This window comes from Trematomus bernacchii, unplaced genomic scaffold, assembly GCF_902827165.1.
Source record: "Trematomus bernacchii unplaced genomic scaffold, fTreBer1.1, whole genome shotgun sequence".
Taxonomy (NCBI): domain Eukaryota; kingdom Metazoa; phylum Chordata; class Actinopteri; order Perciformes; family Nototheniidae; genus Trematomus; species Trematomus bernacchii.
In genome coordinates, this window is record NW_022987841.1 from 42889 (window position 1) to 63575 (window position 20687).

Sequence of the window (20687 nt, forward strand, 5' to 3'; positions counted from 1 at the left end):
CCTCAGACTCCTCGGGCTCTTTCTCCTGAAATCAGACCCTATGAGCAGAAACAGAGTCATGGAGCTGCTGATTGATTTGAATGATGATCCTCTCATTGAGCACGGATTGTGACTCACAGGGACAGTTAGAGTTGATGCTGAATGTGAACTCTTCCTGTCTTTCTAACACAGACAGTGTGAAAGGAGACCACCTCCTGATTGGTGGAGGTTTCTTTGTGCCAACAGTGATTTTGACTTCAATCACAAATCTACTTCCGTTAGAAAACATGTGCATAATTAAAACACATGCATGTAAAGCTCAGCTGACCCTCACCTCTCATTTTCTGATGCTCAGAATATTCTAGCATGATTATTGATCCTGCAGGAAAGCAGCCTTCATCACTGGAGGATGCATGATGCTGCATATTGGAGAGGAAGAGAGAGGAAGAGAGGAGAGGGTGGAGCTGCTGGAGTCTCTCGTCTCACACCATCTGTCTCTGAAGAGGAGGAGGAAGAGGCTCCTCCCCCTGCAGCCGGTCTGTGTGAAGTTGAGCTCCAGTCTGCTCCTCCTCTTATTGCACCTCCTTATTCTCCTCCTGCACCTCCTTATTGCACCTCCTTATTCTCCTCCTTCTCCTCCTCCTGCACCTCCTTTATGCTGTGACTCCGCTCCTCTCTCCTCCTCCACCAGAAGAGAGGCAGGGATGCAGAGATCCGCTGCGGGAAAGAGGAGTCTGCAGCCCGGATCCACAGCTCAGAAACCCCGCTGAGAGACAGACTGCCGGTCCATAGATCAAGGTAAGAAACCCCCTCTTCCTCCTCCTCTTCCTCCTCCTCCTCCTCCTCTCTCCTGCTGTATTCAACCTGCAGATATGTAATGTCCTGCAGGAACAATGCTGCAGTGGCTGGAGAACAGATCGATAGAGCAGCATTATCATCGTTTCGTCTTATTGTGAACATGATGCTTTTCATCGCTGCAGAAACACTTGATAAGGTTTTTATTTGATGCATATTCATGTGCTCACAATACCACAGATATTACAAATGATATGCTTTTTTTAAATGATTATCAGTGAGCATTGAGGTCTGTGTGAAAGCAGAGTCGACACAAGGATACATTTGTGAGTTTTTTATTTGTATTTTAAGCTCAACAAACTTCAAGCTGGTATCTGATCCTGGTAAAATAATACGATGAAATGTCAAATATACCCGATGTTATTGGGGTTGTTTGCCCAGATATAGACGTTAATGTTTTATCAGCAGCTTCAGTGGAGATATGACAATGACCAACTGAAGTCCTCCTCCAACAGAGCAACATGAATATGTAGGACACAGACCAAATAAAACAGATAAAACATATGGAATAGTGCAAGAGAAGAGATAATATTGGTGGAAACAACTAATATTCTGAGGAGAAATCTGCAAAATGTGAAGTCTGAAATAAAAATAAAGCTGTAAGAGCACTTCTGCTTAGTGCTGCTAAATCATAACTTATTTTAAATTGACTTATGAGGTTTATTTTAGTAACTGTGGTTAGTTTTCAATCTAAAAACTGCATTTCCTAAAAAACGCGATTTTGTGTATGTCCCTCTTCGGCCCCCGTAGAATGGGCGATCAGGTGTCTAAGCTGAAGCAGTTGAGTTCATCCGACATGGAGGAGCAGAGATTCTTCCAGAACCAGAACCAGGACTACGTGGACCAGGCAGGGTCTGGTTCTGGATCCGAGGAGAGAGCCAACGAGCCGCTGGACGAGGAGGGCAAGGTGAGGAGCTCCGGAGCCGCTTTATAACACCTTATATCGGGGTTAACGACGAGCTAACAGGCTAAGGAGCTAACACCATGCTAACAGGCTAACAGCTGGGCTAGCTCAGGTTTGTTATGGTTTCAGAATCCTTCATTAGTCCTGCAGAGGGGACAGTGTTACAGCCACGTGAAGACCACTGTTAGATAAAGAGCATGCATATAGTATTTCAAATAGTAGTACAGAATAGAAGCAGTTAGAGCAGAGGTTCATGTCTGTAACTTGTTTCTGTTCCTCAGGTGAGCGCTTCCTTCCAGAAGAAGGTCCAGAGTAAGATTAAAGACCTGCTGCAGCAGATGGAGGAAGGTCTGAAGACAGCCGACCCTCACGACTTCTCCACCTACACCGGCTGGACAGGTGAGTCAGCACGATACACCTGTGAACAAACCTTTGTTATAAGAAGTTTGATGAACAGTTCTTTCTCAAAATAAAAGCCCCAGGAATCAACAATATGGCGACTGCTATCAAAACCGACTAAGCATTGGACATTTTACATTAATGATGTGACCACCTATGTTTCCTGTAGTTATTGAATTGCTCTTTTTACTGCACATTTACATGACAACACAACAACATGTGGGCCCAGGTGGTCGTCCTATCTATATAGCGCTTTTCTAGAAACTCAAAGACACTATAAGACAATAAGCAAAACTCACACCCTACAAAGAACAGTTGGGTGTTCAGATACCCCGCTAGAGAACATTTCTTCCCCCTGGCCTTCCTGTAGAGTCATACAACCCTTGGTGAACACATCTGTTATGATAACAGCAGCTGGTATGTGTGATAACAGTGTTATCACACATACCAGCCGCGGCGCCAGGATTTCAATTGTGGGTGGGCCAATGTAATTTCGGCTGGGCCTGTTCTAATAGATGTTTCTCGTTAACAAAAATGTAATAAAAATAAATGCCTGCATATCATTGTAGGCAACTGTGTAATGCATATTTCCTATAGTAAAGACACTTTTTCAAAACCCTTCTCTTTTAAACATTTTCACTTATGAGAAGCTTAAATATTATTTAAATGATTAAGCGGCACGCTGCAATGAGTGAAAATAAATGTTATACTGCATGTTATTTAGTTTTGGTTCACAATACATTGATACGTTTAGAAACAAAGAGCATACAACGGCAGAATATGGAATAATGAGCGAGCACCTGATGTGTGTCTGTGTGGTTAGACCCTGATGTGTGTCTGTGTGGTTAGACCCTGATGTGTGTCTGTGTGGTTAGACCCTGATGTGTGTCTGTGTGGTTAGACCCTGATGTGTGTCTGTGTGGTTAGACCCTGATGTGTGTCTGTGTGGTTAGACCCTGATGTGTGTCTGTGTGGTTAGACCCTGATGTGTGTCTGTGTGGTTAGACCCTGATGTGTGTCTGTGTGGTTAGACCGCAGCCTGCTGTCCTTTAGCGGATCTAGCGAAGTGAGCGGCCGTGCGTAAAAGGCACTGGTTCTCTGACGCTGCACTTTTCAGAGGCTGCAGATTTATCACTAGCTACTTCCTTCTGATACTGCAGAACTTTCATGAGCTGAAGGTCTATACGTTTCATCCTAAAGCAGCTGGGCAGCAGATACTGTTGCTTCACACTCATAAGCTTTGCTGATGTGGGCTGGAGAATGCCTGCCGCGTCTGGGTGCGCTCTGGTAGTTGCAAATGGCATGACATTTTAGCTCTACGTTTCTTAATCATTTCCCTAGATATTTAGTCTCAATATGAAATGAGGAATCTCTTGCTTTGCACACGTGACAATTATGTCCGGTAAAACTTTACGTGTTCCCGATTTTTCTCAATGATCTCTCCCTGTCGGCCCTCTGGGTTGAGTAGCTGATGGAGGATGGTTCCATGGTCAGATTTCTCGCACTGTCTGTAGTTTGTATTTCTCTCCATAGCTATTGCATGAGCTGCGCTGCATTCGTGTTTACTGAGAGCATAGTCGATATGTTTCCAGTCCCTGTAACCATGGCGACTGAATGTATCTTCTCCGCCGGCCGCGCCTCTCACTAAAATGCCGGCACATTTTACAAAACACACTGTCCTTGCTAATGCTATACTCCAAGAATGTGTTCTTGTCATACCAGTGGGCAGCGGAGCTCCTTTTCTTTTGTCCGAAAAGTGTCTGAGGGTACTTTATGAGCTTTGGCTGTGTAGCCGCCGGGTCATCTATGGCTGAGAGGTCCGGCACTGGGATGCTATTTTCTGTTGACCTGCAACGAGTGCTACGTCCCGCAGAGGGACTGAGCTCAGCGGGGCACAACATTAAACACACTCTCGTCTCTCTGAGGCGGCACCTGCTGTGAGGATGACTCTTCTTACTCTTTCAAATGAAAACCTGAACATCGATTGTTGTGACATCGTTAGTGAGTGCGGTATATTTTTTGTGTCTGTCCAGTCCACTGTCCTCCATCTGCGCACGCCCGCGAGACGTTCTACGATGTGTTTGCTCCAGCGCTTCCACTATGAGTTCGGTCCAAATTCACATTTTACGTTGCCTGATTACATTCATTCATGTTGCTTTTAATTTTCTAAGTTTTTTTAAAGGGAAACACATGTTTGCTCTTATTTTATTATGTAATCGTTAGTTTTGATAATCAAAAATAAAAATGTTGGAAAATATATTTTCGCCCAGTCATTTTTGATCAATGAATGGGTGGGCCCAGTGACAGAGTGGGTGGGCCTAGGCCCAGTAGGCCCACCCATAACGCCGCGGCTGACACATACATTGATATGCCATTCCCAGGATACAGCAGTTACATTTCATTAGGATTACGCTGTAATAAGCTTTGATACCATCATTGCCATAACATGTGTGTCCAGGCATCGCCCTGCTGTACCTGTTATGTGACCCTCTATGTTTCTTGTAGTTATTTAACTGTAAGTCCTAATATAAAGTCTCTAATCCCTGAGTTGTGTCTATAAGTAAATAAAATAAAATAGAATATAATTGAAATAGTGCAGAATAGTCTATATACAAGTAATTGGAATATTGATATTTATGAGTTGCAAACAGATGAATGTTATGGATGTTCTTTCAAAAGTTCAGGTGTTTATGTGACCGTCTATGTTTATTATTATTATTATTATTATTATTATTATCTTATCTTAGACTGTAAATACTAATCTAACCCCTGAGTGTTGTCTGCAGGCATCGCCCTGCTGTACCTGCAGCTGCACCGCTGCTCCCAGGAATCCTCCCACCTGCAGAGGGCGCTGGACTACGTGAAGCGAACCCTCCGGATCCTGAACGGGCGTAAGGTCTCCTTCCTGTGTGGAGACGCAGGCCCTCTGGCTGTGGGAGCTGTGGTTCATCACAAGCTGAGGAACACTGAGGAGAGCCAGGACTGCCTGAACAGGTGAGAGGACACCTGGGGTTAAAGGCTCCGATTGTGCTGTTTTTAGGCATATATTACAGGTCTCAGATATATAAACATATTTCAAAAACAAACTGAAGTGTTTTGCTCAAAATACCAAACAGATCATCACAGATCAGTTCCTTTTGATTTCCTGCTTCTTCACACACACTCTCTCCAGTACAGGTTAGCTCTGAGTGTTAGCATGCTAATGTAAACACAGACCATATTACTTCCAGAATACGTCTCATTGTTTCTGACAGCAACGTTTCTGATTGGCCCGTGGGTGTAAAGCCCGCCCACATTTTAGTAATGTCGTCATGACGCAGCAAATCTGGATCAGCTCCGTTGTTCCCCCGTTTTTAGAGATGTGGGTACGGAGGAAAATAGAGAGGGGTTTATTTCTGACACTTTGAGAGTCTCCTGACACACCGGGGACACATGGGGACACACCGGGGACACACCGGGGACACACCAGGGACACACCAGGGACACATGGGGACACACCGGGGACACACCGGGGACACACCGGGGACACACCGGGGACACATGGGGACACACCGGGGGACACACCGGGGACACACCGGGGGACACACCAGGGACACATGGGGACACACCGGGGACACACCGGGACACACCGGGGACACACCGGGGGACACAACGGGGGACACACGGGGGACACACCGGGGGACACACCGGGGGACACACCGGGGACACATGGGGGGACACATGGGGGGACACACAGGGGGACACACGGGGGACACACCGGGGACACACCGGGGACACACCGGGGACACATGGGGGGACACACGGGGGACACACGGGGGACACACCGGGGACACATGGGGGGGACACACGGGGGGACACACGGGGGGACACACCGGGGACACACCGGGGGACACACCGGGGGACACACGGGGGACACACCGGGGGACACACCGGGGACACACCGGGGACACATGGGGGGACACACCGGGGACACATGGGGGGACACACCGGGGGACACATGGGGACACACCGGGGACACACCGGGGACACACCGGGGGACACACCGGGGGACACACGGGGGACACACCGGGGGACACATGGGGGGACACACCGGGGGACACATGGGGGGACACACCGGGGGACACACCGGGGACACACCCGGGGACACACGGGGGGACACACCGGGGGACACACCGGGGACACACCGGGGGACACATGGGGGGACACACCGGGGACACATGGGGGGACACACCGGGGGACACACGGGGGGACACACCGGGGGACACACCGGGGACACACCGGGGACACACCGGGGGACACACGGGGGGACACACCGGGGACACACGGGGGACACATGGGGACACACGGGGGGACACACGGGGGACACACGGGGGGACACATGGTGATGTAGAAAAGACATCAAAAAGTGCATTTTGTGTGTGTGTGTGTGTGTGTGTGTGTGTGTGTGTGTGTGTGTGTGTGTGTGTGTGTGTGTGTGTGTGTGTGTGTGTGTGTGTGTGTGTGTGTGTGTGTGTGTGTGTGTGTGTGTGTGTGTGGTGTGTGTGTGTGTGTGTGTGTGTGTGTGTGTGTGTGTGTGTGTGTGTGTGTGTGTGTGTGTGTGTGTGTGTGTGTGTGTGTGTGTGTGTGTGTGTGTGTGCTCTAACAGGCTACTTCCATTCATCCAGTTGCATGACATGAAATTGTAAAATAAAAACACATTTTGTAATTTTATTTTGCTAAAATCTTTTGCATAATTTCGAGTTTATTGATCAATAGAACTGCAGAAAATGACCTTCATTCTTTTGATCCGAGCTGTGCAGAGAGGAGGCGTTATCAATAGATACATGTGATAAAAGATCACATAGTGTGTGTGTGTGTGTGTGTGTGTGTGTGTGTGTGTGTGTGTGTGTGTGTGTGTAGGCTGGTGCTCCTCCAGAGTTCAGTCCTCAGTGACTCTGAGCTCTCTGATGAACTCCTGTACGGTCGCGCTGGCTTCCTGTTCGCTCTGCTGTACGTCAACAGAGAGATGGGAGAGAACACGGTGGAGGAGAGCACCATCACTCAGGTGAGACACACACACACACACACACACACACACACACACACACACACACACACACACACACACACACACACACACTCACCCTTCTCTCTCTGTGTGTTCAGGTGGTGTCTGCGATCCTGGACTCGGGGAAGTCTCTCTCTCAGGACCAGAAGAAGACGGAGCGCTGTCCTCTGCTGTACGAGTGGCACAGGAAGCAGTACCTGGGAGCGGCTCATGGGCTCACTGGCATCTTCTACATGCTGCTGCAGGTAACACCTGATCTGCAGGTAACACCTGATCTACAGGTAACACCTGATCTGCAGGTAACACCTGATCTACAGGTAACACCTGATCTGCAGGTAACACCTGATCTACAGGTAACACCTGATCTGCAGGTAACACCTGATCTACAGGTAACACCTGATCTGCAGGTAACACCTGATCTACAGGTAACACCTGATCTGCAGGTAACACCTGATCTACAGGTAACACCTGATCTACAGGTAACACCTGATCTACAGGTAACACCTGATCTACAGGTAACACCTGATCTGCAGGTAACACCTGATCTACAGGTAACACCTGATCTGCAGGTAACACCTGATCTACAGGTAACACCTGATCTACAGGTAACACCTGATCTGCAGGTAACACCTGATCTGCAGGTAACACCTGATCTGCAGGTAACACCTGATCATAGTTACACATATTATTGCTAAAGCTGTGTGTAGTTGCAACATCTATATACATATCATATAAACAAACTGCTCAACATTAAGCAACACAGACTCATTTAATTCATATATACATGAATACAAAATAAAATATGATATATATATATAATATATATCAAATGTCTCTCTCTCTCTCTCAGCCTGGAGCCAGAGTCCCGGCTGACGTTCTCTCAGAATTCGTTCGTCCGAGCATCGATTACGTTCGTCATAAGAAGTTTCGTTCAGGGAATTTCCCGTCGTCTCTGACCAACGAGAGCGACCGATTGGTTCAGTGGTGCCACGGAGCGCCGGGGGTCATACACACACTGCTGATGGCCCACCAGGTGAGACACCTGCTGTACACACACCTGTACACACACTGCTGATGGCCCACCAGGTGAGACACCTGCTGTACACACACCTGTACACACTGCTGATGGCCCACCAGGTGAGATGCCTGTACACACACCTGTACACACACTATCACCTGTACACACACTGCTGATGGCCCACCAGGTGAGGTACCTGTACACACACCTGTACACACACTATCACCTGTACACACACTGCTGATGGCCCACCAGGTGAGACACCTGCTGTACACACACCTGTACACACACTGCTGATGGCCCACCAGGTGAGATGCCTGTACACACACCTGTACACACACTATCACCTGTACACACACTGCTGATGGCCCACCAGGTGAGGTACCTGTACACACACTATCTACTGTTAACACACCTGTACACACACTATCAGCTGTTATTACATGGCTTAGTTGAATACTCGATTCTGATTGGTCAATTCAGAACACATGACACGTTGTTAATCCAGAATCCGGTCAATTTATCTGTATACAGTTTGTCTGAAAAGCAAACTGCAGAGCGACAAGAAAGCAGTGGAGAAGTAACGGGGCAGAAACCCTCCTTTTTACGCAGCGGTCCAGACATAGACATCAAACGGCAAAACATATTCAGTGTGCAGTTCCTTTGGCATTAGGGCAGGGGTATCTAGATCCTTCCCAAGGTCTGACATCATGAAGTGTGCTACTTTTAAAGCAAGCAACCATGTTTTCAAATCTGTAATCAAAAAGCTCCTCAAAAACGCTATCGAAGCAGTTCCTGCCGTTGCTACGTTAGTTCAAACGGTAACAACGGACTATTTCTCTTAGCGGATGCACGTCAATTTAAATCAATACAACTATTTTTTAAATCAATAAAATAATTTTCTAAATCCATAAAAGCATTTCAATGAATATTGGGACTCATGTCGTTACTTTGTTGAGAATGTGTGATAACTAAGGGATCTAGATGCTGATCAGCCTCTCGCTGCACATTATCCCTTACTTAATACACCTGTACACACACTCCTCATGGCCCACCAGGTGAGGGGTTACCTGTGAGAGTGTGTCATCTTTTTATTAAACACACTCTTCATCGAGTCTCTGCAGAGCTTGTGAGGAGACTATGACAAAGAGGGAGTTTATAAACCCTCCTCACGGAACACCAGCCATTCATTTGAACAGCCGAGACACACACACACACACACACACACACACACACACACACACACACTCACACTCACACTCACACTCACACTCACACACACCCTCTCTCTGAGAACAAAGCTGATCACTGTCTCTTCTGTTGTTGTTGTTGTTGTTGTTGTTGCATGAAGAGCGTTTCATTTTGCTAATGAATAATTAAAATGACGCACAATCAGTTTGAGACATTTCTCATTTCATGCCTGAGAGTTAAACAGAAATATAAACATGAGACGATGCACGGTGTAACGTTATGTACTATAATGACAGCATGGTGGAAATGACCTTTAACATGCGGGGAGAGAGAGAAACAACAATCTGCTTCTAGAGAACACGACTAACAGAAACGTGGAGACAAGTCTGTCTGCATTTAGAGTGGCATGCAGAGCTGTGATTAGAAATCTTAAAGTGGACCTATCATGCTATGTTATAATAACATAGTGTAGGACCATACCTATATAAGGCATATTTATACTTTTTTCTTTTCAAAATACCAAACAGATCATGCATTTTAGCCATGCCTCATTTTGCTCTATTTGACATTTTCTAGCTCTGTTTTAGCAAGGGCAGATTCAGTGAGAACAGCACCACCTACAGGCCTGGCATATGTACTACAGCGTCTCCAGCGCTTTAGAACGGCAATGGCCGTGGCTGTCTCCTCCTGATTGGTGGAGTTGGCCCAATAGCCGTAGCGCCACCGTCCTGACGTCAGGACAGTGTTCAAATCTGGATCAGTTTTTATCAGATCCGTTGCAGCCCCTTTTTTAGAGATTTGGGTATGGAGGAAAATAGAGAGGGTTGTGTTTTCTGACACTTGGTGAGTTCCCTGGAACACCGGGGACACATATTCATGTAGAAAAGATGTACACAAGTGCATTTTGCATGATAGGTCCCCTTTAAGGTCAAAATGTGGTTATTTGATCTCTTAATATAGATTGTGTTAAAAGCAGTCTGTGCTGCGCTTCACAGTATTAAGGACGACGAGAAGTCAAAGCATGAACAAGCATGGGCTCAAAGTAGACGTCTCACTCAGATCTCTCCTACACAGCGCACAGGATGACAGGAGGCACACAATCAGACTAGCTTCAACATCAAGTCAGCATCTCACATGTTTATCAACTTTTCACATCTATATGCATGTTCTCACCTGTCTCTCTCTCACCTGTCTCTCTCTCACCTGTCTCTCTCTCACCTGTCTCTCTCTCACCTGTCTGTCTCTCACCTGTCTCTCTCTCACCTCTCTCTCACCTGTCTGTCTCTCACCTGTCTGTCTCTCACCTGTCTCTCTCTCAGGTGTTCCAGGAGGAGAAGTACCTGAAGGAGGCATCAGACTGCTCGGAGGTGATCTGGCAGAGAGGTTTCCTGAGGAAAGGATACGGACTCTGCCACGGCACGGCAGGGAACGGATTCATCTTCCTGTCCCTGTACCGGAGGACGAAGGAGAGGAAGCACCTGTACAGGGCCTGCAAGGTGAGGACATTTAAATAGACATATATATATAAATATATATATGTATGTATATATGGCAATATGAAAGAAAAATACACACTCTAATTTAAATAGTTTTTATTAGTAAATAATGATGTTCAAAATAAAATAGTCCCTCTGTTGCCTTCTGCACGAAACATAGTGCGAGGTGGTTGCTATGCAACAACACTAACAGCTAGCGAACATATTCACAACATACTTTTCACAACAAGTCAGTATCCCTCCACGTCTGAGAAAAGCAACAACCGTTACAATTGTTACATTGCGTCCGTTAGGAAACTAACTAACTAACAAAGCTTAAGATGGAAACATGTAAGGGATAATGTGCAGCAAGGACGTATTGACCGTTGTTAAGGACGCTCACATCTGCAGAAAGAAGTCCGGTCGATTTAACTGTATACAGTTGGGCTGAAAAGCAAACTGCATGCTGCTTGCTTTTCAAACTGGGACAAGAAAGCAGCGGAGAAGTAACGGGGCAGAAACCCTCCTTTTTACGCAGCGTCCAGACATAGACTTCAAACGGCAAAACATATTCAGTGTGCAGTTCCTTTGGCATGAGGGCAGGGGTATCTAGATACTTCCCAAGGTCTGACATCATGGATTGTGCTACTTTTAAAGCAAGCAACGATGTTTTCAAATCTGTAATCAAAAAGGTCCGCAAAAACGCTATCGGCCAATCAGATTGCTTGATTTGACTTGTCCGTTTTATAAATATATTTACACATCGTCCGTTACGAAACAAACTTACAAAGCATAAGATGGAAACATTTAAGGTTAACTTGGACCTCCGGGGGGGTCTCACTATGGAGGAGTGGATTGAGGGGGGGGGGGTCTCACTATGGAGGAGTGGATTGAGCAGTGCCTATCTCCAGAAAGCACCTAAACGACGACATGCAGAGCTACGTGAAGAGCAGGTAGACCAACTGGAAAGGTATCACCATTCAAAAGCTTTGTGATGCGGGTCTTGAAACAAAGCAGAGAAATATGGGCTCAGAACAGTCTCATAATACACACATGCACACAGAAGGATTCACACTTGTATTTCATGATCCGCAAAATGATTCACACTTGTATTTCCGGATCCACACTTGTGTTTTTCAATGCACACACAAATGTGTTCCGTTTCATATACATGTAAATAAAATCCAAATACAGAAAAAAGTTTTACATATGTATTTTTGATCCTCACATATTTGTTTTCCGTTTAAAACCGCTGCACCTGCAAACACAAACCGCTTTCTGTGCATGGATCGCTCTGCATTCGTGTGTGGGTTTTTTGAGACTCCCCTGACGGTGACCCGATTCGTACTTGTAATTTTTTCTATCTATAGCCAATCAGATGTCTCCTCAATTCTAAGCCAATCACATGAGCGCGCCCCCACAAGGGTAGATTTCTTGCGTTCATGACGTAGCGCTTCATGTACGCATTTTGCGCTGTCCGGAGCTGACAGGTCCATGGAGCCTGCCTGCAGGCGCTAATCTCAGGACACCTCCACTCTCAGTACATTGCCACTTTCCGATCAGGAAATGCACGCAAATACAAGCCTTTATATTATTAAGGTACAGTGCCACTTTCCGAACCATTAATGAATGCTTGTGTACACAAAAACGGCAGGCAAAACTGTTTTAAATGTGTGTTTCCTGTATGGCGAATACAGCTGCTTTATTGATGTCTGTATGAAGTTGTTGTGAGTGTGGAGGGAGCAGCTACAGGTTAGTTTAGCCTAATCGATCAGTGCACTACGAAGCCAGTGCTAGACAGTGAACTGTCAACGGGGGGAGCCCCGCCGGTCATTATCGGCCGATATTCACTCTTAATAGTTTGATCGGTGCTCTCTATAAAGGCCGATCAGGAGAGGTGGATCTGATCGATATGGACATAAACGCGAGTGAAGTTTTAGCGAGCTGCATGAGAAACTGACGGGCTGTCAGGAGAGAGGGAGGGAGAGAGGAAAAGAGATGATCCTTACTCCCGTGTTATTATCCGGTCATAGTCCGGTAATTCCCTAACGGAAACGCTGCTACACAATTATTATTATTATTATTATTGAAACATGACCGGTAAGTTTCAAATTTGTCCGGTAAAATTAAATTCTGTCCGCGGAAACCCAGCTCCGGACTACGCAAAATGCGTATATGAAGTGACATGAACGCAAGAAATCTACCCTCGTGGGGGCGCGCTCATGTGATTGGCTTAGAATTGAGGAGACATCTGATTGGCTATAGATAGAAAAAATTACAAGTACGAATCGGGTGACCGTCAGGGGAGTCTCAAAAAACCCACACACGAATGCAGAGCGATCCATGCACAGAAAGCGGTTTGTGTTTGTAGGTTCAGGGGATTTAAACGGAAAACAAATATGTGAGGATCAAAAATACATATTTAAAACTTTTTTCTGTATTTGGATTTTATTTACATGTATATGAAACGGAACACATTTGTGTGTGCATTGAAAAACACAAGTGTGGATCCGGAAATACAAGTGTGAATCATTTTGTGGATCATGAAATACAAGTGTGAATCCTTCTGTGTGCATGTGTGTATTATGAGACTGTTCTGAGCCCATAGAGAAATGATGACCGTTAGTGGCCACAGGTGAGAAAGCTCTCTCCAGAGCTACTGGAAGCCCAATCTCTGGGACCGGAGAAAGTGGAGCAATATTCTCTCCACGCCAAGCAACAGCCTAGAACAACCTCAGCCTATACAAGTAACCACGTAAGCCATGCTGCTGATGCTGGACAGGTTTTCAGAGGCTGCACAATAAACAACAACATACACATGAATGTAAATAAATAGCCAAATAATGGATCAACGCTCTCTGTCTAATATGTTCGCTAGCTGTTAGTGTTGTTGCATAGCAACCACCTCGCACTATGTTTCGTGCAGAAGGCAACGGAGGGACTATTTTATTTTGAACATCATTATTTACTAATAAAAACTATTTAAATTAGAGTGTGTATTTTTCTTTCATATTGCCACACTTGGTAACCGTTTTATAAAAGCAATAGCTCACTTCAGGCTGTGATATATATTATATCACAGCTGAGGGTCGAACCACGGTTCGACCCTCCGCTTCGCGTCGGGCCGAACCACGGCCCTTAGCTGTGATATAAGGAGCATATACCACGGCCTGTCGTGAGCTATTGCTTAATTATCCCTTACATGTTTCCATCTTGAGCTTTGTTAGTTAGTTAGTTTCGTAACGGACGTAATGTAACAGCTGTAACGGTTGTAGCTTTTCTCAGACGCGAAGGGATACTGACTTGTTGTGAAAAGTTGCTGCAGTCTCAGGGCGGTTGTCAGTCAGGAAGCAGCTCTGTTTCCAGAATAAAAGCAGCAGGAGACTCCCTTCAGATTTATTATCCTGCATCTTCCAGAATGTTTTTATTGATGACGGACATTTTTCTGTGACCAGTGTTTCTGATTTTTTGCAGAACTAAGTCTCAGTCCTGCAGCGCTGTGAACCAAAGTTGGTGTAGGAAGAGAAAATCTTATCAGAAAATCACAATTCATGTTTTTCCTAACATGCAGCTGCATTAGCAAACAATCCATCATGCTGGCCTTCTCTGTCTCTCAGTCCTGCAGCGCTGTGAACGGTGTTATTCGGGAGTGGAGATGCAGAACACTTATTCCACTTTAAAGTCTAGCAGAGAAATCCATCAGGGTTCAGGGTCCAAGAGGGTTTTCTGTAGAAGGAGTTGTAGATGTGTGTGACATGTCAAGTCAATCACAATGACAGTGAGGGGGGGCGGCCTTTAAATGCTTTCACTTACTTCGCCCAATCAGAATCCTTCATTCGTCCTGCAGCGGAAAATATATAGCGATTAAAGACAAGTGCATTTGATATAAAGAGACAGCAGGCATGCATCAGGACAACCAGTGCACATACGGCCTGTAGCAGGATTTCAAAGCAGAAAGTGGGCATGTGAAAGTAATGAAGGGTCAGAACATGTTATTCTGTCATCAGACTAAATGAGGTCCTTAATGTGTGTTTTCCTCAGTTTGCAGAGTGGTGTCTGGACTACGGGACTCACGGCTGCCGGATCCCAGACAGACCCTACTCTCTGTTCGAGGGTAAAACTCTTTCAAACACCTCCGTTAAAATGTGATAATATCATCTGTCGATCAGCAGCAGCAGCTCTGTGGTGAGAGCAGTCAGTCCGTCACAAACACCAGCAGAGGTACCATACATGAGATCAAAACACTGATATTTGATGATTTATTGACCTTATTTTACTAAAATATGGGAAGAAAATGTGTCTCATAATGCAAACTGAATTCAATTAGGATTTAGGATTTAAAATCAATAACCCTGAGGTAATTGCACACTAAATGTTAATAATATCCTACTTTTAAATGTTGTTCGCTGTAGTTAAAGGTCCCATGTCATGGCCATTTCCACGGATCATGATTCCATTGTTGAGGTCTACTAGAATAGATTTATATTGTGCATTGTTCCAAACTCACATTGGTTTCTCATACAGCATCTCTCCAAACTCACATTGGTTTCTCAAACAGCATCTCTCCAAACTCACATTGGTTTCTCATCCAGCATCTCTCCAAACTCACATTGGTTTCTCATACAGCATCTCTCCAAACTCACATTGGTTTCTCATACAGCATCTCTCCAAACTCACATTGGTTTCTCATACAGCATCTCTCCAAACTCACATTGGTTTCTCATCCAGCATCTCTCCAAACTCACATTGGTTTCTCATACAGCATCTCTCCAAACTCACATTGGTTTCTCATCCAGCATCTCTCCAAACTCACATTGGTTTCTCATACAGCATCTCTCCAAACTCACATTGGTTTCTCATACAGCATCTCTCCAAACTCACATTGGTTTCTCAAACAGCATCTCTCCAAACTCACATTGGTTTCTCATACAGCATCTCTCCAAACTCACATTGGTTTCTCAAACAGCATCTCTCCAAACTCACATTGGTTTCTCATACAGCATCTCTCCAAACTCACATTGGTTTCTCAAACAGCATCTCTCCAAACTCACATTGGTTTCTCATACAGCATCTCTCCAAACTCACATTTGTTTCTCATACAGCATCTCTCCAAACTCACATTGGTTTCTCAAACAGCATCTCTCCAAACTCACATTGGTTTCTCATACAGCATCTCTCCAAACTCACATTGGTTTCTCATACAGCATCTCTCCAAACTCACATTGGTTTCTCATACAGCATCTCTCCAAACTCACATTGGTTTCTCATACAGCATCTCTCCAAACTCACATTGGTTTCTCATACAGCATCTCTCCAAACTCACATTGGTTTCTCAAACAGCATCTCTGTAAACTACGTGTATTCACTGAATTTCACTCTCTGCCTTTAACGGCTCGTTGTAGCTCCAATAGCTCCAGCCCCCACCCTCCCTGTGAGCACAGTGTGCTCTGATTGGTCGGGACGTTGTGAATCGCACTGAGCTCCGTGGAGGTGTTGTTTCCTTGTTTAGCATACATAGCGAAACACAGCCAAACTCATCCTGAGCACACACAAAGTCACAGCCGGAGTAAAAACAATAAGTGTGGCTTGATATTGAGTAAGAAAAAGGTTGATAAACGCTGTGAGAATGGGTCTGTGGAGAGAATGGGTCTGCGGAGAGAATGGGTCTGCAGAGAGAATGGGTCTGCAGTGAGAATGGGTCTGCAGAGAGAATGGGTCTGCAGAGAGAATGGGTCTGCAGAGAGAATGGGTCTGTAGAGAGAATGGGTCTGCAGAGAGAATGGGTCTGCAGAGAGGATGGGTCTGCAGAGAGGATGGGTCTGCAGAGAGAATGGGCCCGCAGAGAGAATGGGTCTGCAGAGAGAATGGTTCTGCAGAGAGAATGGGTCTGTAGAGAGAATGGGTCTGCGGAGAGAATGGGTCTGCAGAGAGAATGGGTCTGCAGAGAGAATGGGTCTGCAGAGAGAATGGGTCTGCAGAGAGAATGGGTCTGCAGAGAGAATGGGTCTGCAGAGAGAATCCCAACTGTCTGTTATCAGCCTGCAGCCAGGGAGGAGAAATCAGCAGAGCTGCCTGCACATAGAGTGTGTGTGTGTGTGTGAGGAAGTCCGTGGATTGGTCAATTTGGACCAATCAGCGGGGGCTTAACATAACGGCTCCGCGGACGTAACGTAACGGCTCCACGGATTGGTCCATTTCGTTCCGGGTACGGCATGACATCATGATGTACCCGGAACGAAATGGAAGAATCAAATGGGCAGTGACGTATCTCCAACGAGGCGTTTTGGGGAGGTATTTTCTGTGTTAGAGTTTTACTCGCTACAGCGTGTACTTTGAGGGTTTTGACTCTGCACACCGTTTACATGCATAAAAACCTTCATAACACAAGGGGACGGGTGATAACCGGAAAAGCATGACAGGGGCCCTTTAAGCCCTTCAGTGTCTTATCTAAATGCAGTATATTTAGAGATGCAGACATTTATACCTTTTATTTCACTATATATATATATATATATATATATATATATATATATATATACTTCATGTCTGATTTGACATACACTTGCTTAGTTTCTCCCAATAAATCTTGGTATAAAGCCTATCTTTAAATACACCCTTATTATAGTACTCTTAATGAAAATGTGAGAATATAATCATAATAAAAGTATTTGTCAGAAACCAGCCGATTAAATAATCTCTTTTCCTGTCTACCGGCTAGCATTTTGACTTTATTATATATCTGCTAACTGTCAGATTTTACATAGAAATACTTCGTTTCTCCCAATAAATAATGATATTTATATATACCCTATCTTGGCATGGATATCAGCTTATAAACACGGCGGATCAATTCATTGAAAAAGCAGGAAACACTATATGTGTTTAGTCAAAAGTTTATTCTACAGACCTGGTACAGATCCTCTTTCATATGACACGGTCATTTCAATATGTCTTTCATTCATTATAATCATACAATGATTCATCGCTCTTATATCCTAATTGCAATATCAGTAATAAGTCAGGTAATAAGCCAGGTAATAAATCAGGGGTAATAAGTCGGGTAATAAATCAGGTAATAAGTCGGGTAATAAGGTAATAAACCAGGTAATAAGTCGGGTAATAAATCAGGGGTAATAAATCGGGTAATAATCCGGGTAATAAATCGGGTAATAATCCGGGTAATAAATCGGGTAATAATCCGGGTAATAATCAGGTAATAAATCAGGTAATAAGTCAGGGGTAATAAGTCGGGTAATAAATCGGGTAATAAGTCAGGTAATAATCCGGGTAATAAATCGGGTAATAATCCGGGTAATAATCCGGGTAATAATCCGGGTAATAAATCGGGTAATAATCAGGTAATAAGTCAGGTAATAAGTCAGGGGTAATAAGTCGGGTAATAAGTCGGGTAATAAATCGGGTAATAAGGTAATAAACCGGGTAATAAACCGGGTAATAAGTCGGGTAATAATCCGGGTAATAAATCGGGTAATAATCTGGGTAATAAATCGGGTAATAAATCGGGTAATAAATCGGGTAATAATCAGGTAATAAGTCGGGTAATAAGTCGGGTAATAAGTCGGGTAATAAGTCGGGTAATAAGGTAATAAACCGGGTAATAAACCGGGTAATAAACCGGGTAATAAACCGGGTAATAAATCGGGTAATAATCTGGGTAATAAATCGGGTAATAAATCGGGTAATAAATCGGGTAATAATCAGGTAATAATCAGGTAATAAGTCAGGTAATAAGTCAGGGGTAATAAATCGGGTAATAAGTCAGGTAATAATCCGGGTAATAAATCGGGTAATAATCCGGGTAATAATCCGGGTAATAAATCGGGTAATAATCAGGTAATAAGTCAGGTAATAAGTCAGGGGTAATAAGTCGGGTAATAAATCGGGTAATAAATCGGGTAATAAGGTAATAAACCGGGTAATAAACCGGGTAATAAGTCGGGTAATAATCCGGGTAATAAATCGGGTAATAATCTGGGTAATAAGTCGGGTAATAAATCGGGTAATAAATCGGGTAATAATCAGGTAATAAGTCAGGTAATAAGTCGGGTAATAAGTCGTAAGTAATAAGAAATTTGGGATGTGAGACTTTGAGGCCTTGAAGCTCCTCAGGAGGTGTTGGTGATGGGTTTGTCAGGGGTAATAAGTCGGGTAATAAGTCCTTAGTCTGGTGCTTTACTCATGAAATACTGAATAGAGACCCTGCAGCTTCAGATCGTAGAGAACTCTTTGAATAGTTAGATAAAAACGCAGCTGAAATCTATCTCAATCACCTGTCAATCAATCTCTCACCGGTTGCTCTGTTTCCTCAGGTATGGCTGGGACTGTGTACTTCCTGTCGGAGCTGGAGAACCCCGAGGCCTCCTGCTTCCCTGCCTTTGAACTCTGACCTGCTGAGAAAGAGGAGGAGGAAGAATAGAAGTCTGGACACGTAAAGGACGTTTTTGTGATGCAGATTTCGTGCTGAGTGAGGAGTGACTGAGTGACACGTTTACAAGGAGGGGGAAGAGGATTAATGTCGCACTGAATAAAGACCCTGCTGGACTGATGAAGACGAGGATGAAGACGATGATGAAGACGGACTCTGATCACAGACATTTGGAGAAAAGACTTTCAATCTGATCCAGCTGGAAGAAGTGTGTGTGTGTGTGTGTGTGTGTGTGTGTGTGTGTGTGTGTGTGTGTGTGTGTGTGTGTGTGTGTGTGTGTGTGTGTGTGTGTGTGTGTGTGTGTGTGTGTGTGTGTGTGTGTGTGTGTGTGTGTGTGTGTGTGTGTGTGTGTGTGTGTGTGTGTGTGTGTGTGTGTGTGTGTGTGTGTGTGTGTGTGTGTGTGTGTGTGTGTGTGTGCGCACGCGCACGCGCAGAGGCGTTATCAATAGATACATGTGATGAAAGATGTAATGTTTAATGTGCGTTAAGGAGTCAGTCGTCGTCGTGGCGATGGAGATGTTTCCGTGTGTTCAGTGAAAATAAATGGTCCTGAAATGTTTCAAAGAAATGGGTTTGTATTTTTATGTCTCCTTCTGTTCAGGATCGCTTGAACTGCAGTGAATTGATTAGTCATTGATTAGTCTAAGCAGTGAATTGATTAGTCTTAGCAGTGAATTGATTAGTCTAAGCAGTGAATTGATTAGTCTGAGCAGTGAATTGATTAGCAGTGAATTGATTAGTCTAAGCAGTGAATTGATTAGTCTGAGCAGTGAATAGCAGTGAATTGATTAGCACTGAATTGATTAATCTAAGCAGTGAATTGATTAGTCTAAGCAGTGAATTGATTAGCAGTGAATTGATTAGTCTGAGCAGTGAATTGATTAGCAGTGAATTGATTAATCTAAGCAGTGAATTGATTAGTCTAAGCAGTGAATTGATTAGTCTAAGCAGTGCATTGATTAGTCTAAGCAGTGCATTGATTAGTCTCCAGTGAATGGATTAGTCTAAGCAGTGAATTGATTAGTCTGCAGTGAATGGATTAATCTAAGCAGTGAATTGATTAATCTAAGCAGTGAATTGATTAGTCTAAGCAGTGAGTTGATTAGTCTGCAGTGAATTGATTAATCTAAGCAGTGAATTGATTAGTCTGCAGTGAATTGATTAGTCTGAGCAGTGAATTGATTAGTCTAAGCAGTGAATTGATTAGTCTAACCGGTGAATTGATTAGCAGTGAATTGATTAGTCTAAGCAGTGAATTGATTAGTCTAAGCAGTGCATTGATTAATCTAAGCAGTGAATTGATTAGTCTAACCGGTGAATTGATTAGCAGGGAATTGATTAGTCTAAGCAGTGCATTGATTAGTCTAAGCAGT

At 44.5% G+C, this 20687-nt stretch overlaps 1 protein-coding gene across 2 annotated transcripts; it reads left to right on the forward strand.

Annotated features, from left to right (window-relative positions):
* The first annotated feature begins 717 nt into the window (after window positions 1–717).
* On the forward strand, window positions 718–19603 carry lancl2 (LanC lantibiotic synthetase component C-like 2 (bacterial)). Of its 2 annotated transcripts, none has more exons than XM_034112868.1 (10): window positions 718–777; window positions 1585–1741; window positions 2020–2158; window positions 4924–5131; window positions 7037–7181; window positions 7283–7429; window positions 8035–8217; window positions 10713–10889; window positions 14910–14982; window positions 19199–19603. In XM_034112868.1, exons 2-10 carry the CDS (start codon window positions 1586–1588, stop codon window positions 19273–19275), a joined length of 1305 nt encoding a protein of 434 aa, XP_033968759.1. In that variant the 5' UTR covers window positions 718–777; window position 1585; the 3' UTR covers window positions 19276–19603. The 2 variants fall into 2 exon arrangements, with proteins under 2 accessions (XP_033968759.1, XP_033968760.1); XM_034112869.1 differs by having other exon boundaries at window positions 760–777; window positions 2020–2137; window positions 19199–19602.
* The last annotated feature ends 1084 nt before the right edge of the window (window positions 19604–20687 follow it).

What these genes read in the sequence shown, in the direction of transcription:
- lancl2 (XM_034112868.1), top strand. Translation starts at nt 1,586, where the DNA reads ATGGGCGATCAGGTGTCTAAGCTGAAGCAGTTGAGTTCATCCGACATG. An exon ending in TCTTCTACATGCTGCTGCAG is followed by an intron (nt 7,430 to 8,034) that starts GTAACACCTGAT and finishes TCTCTCTCTCAG; the next exon opens with CCTGGAGCCAGAGTCCCGGC. An exon ending in CACTGCTGATGGCCCACCAG is followed by an intron (nt 8,218 to 10,712) that starts GTGAGACACCTG and finishes TCTCTCTCTCAG; the next exon opens with GTGTTCCAGGAGGAGAAGTA.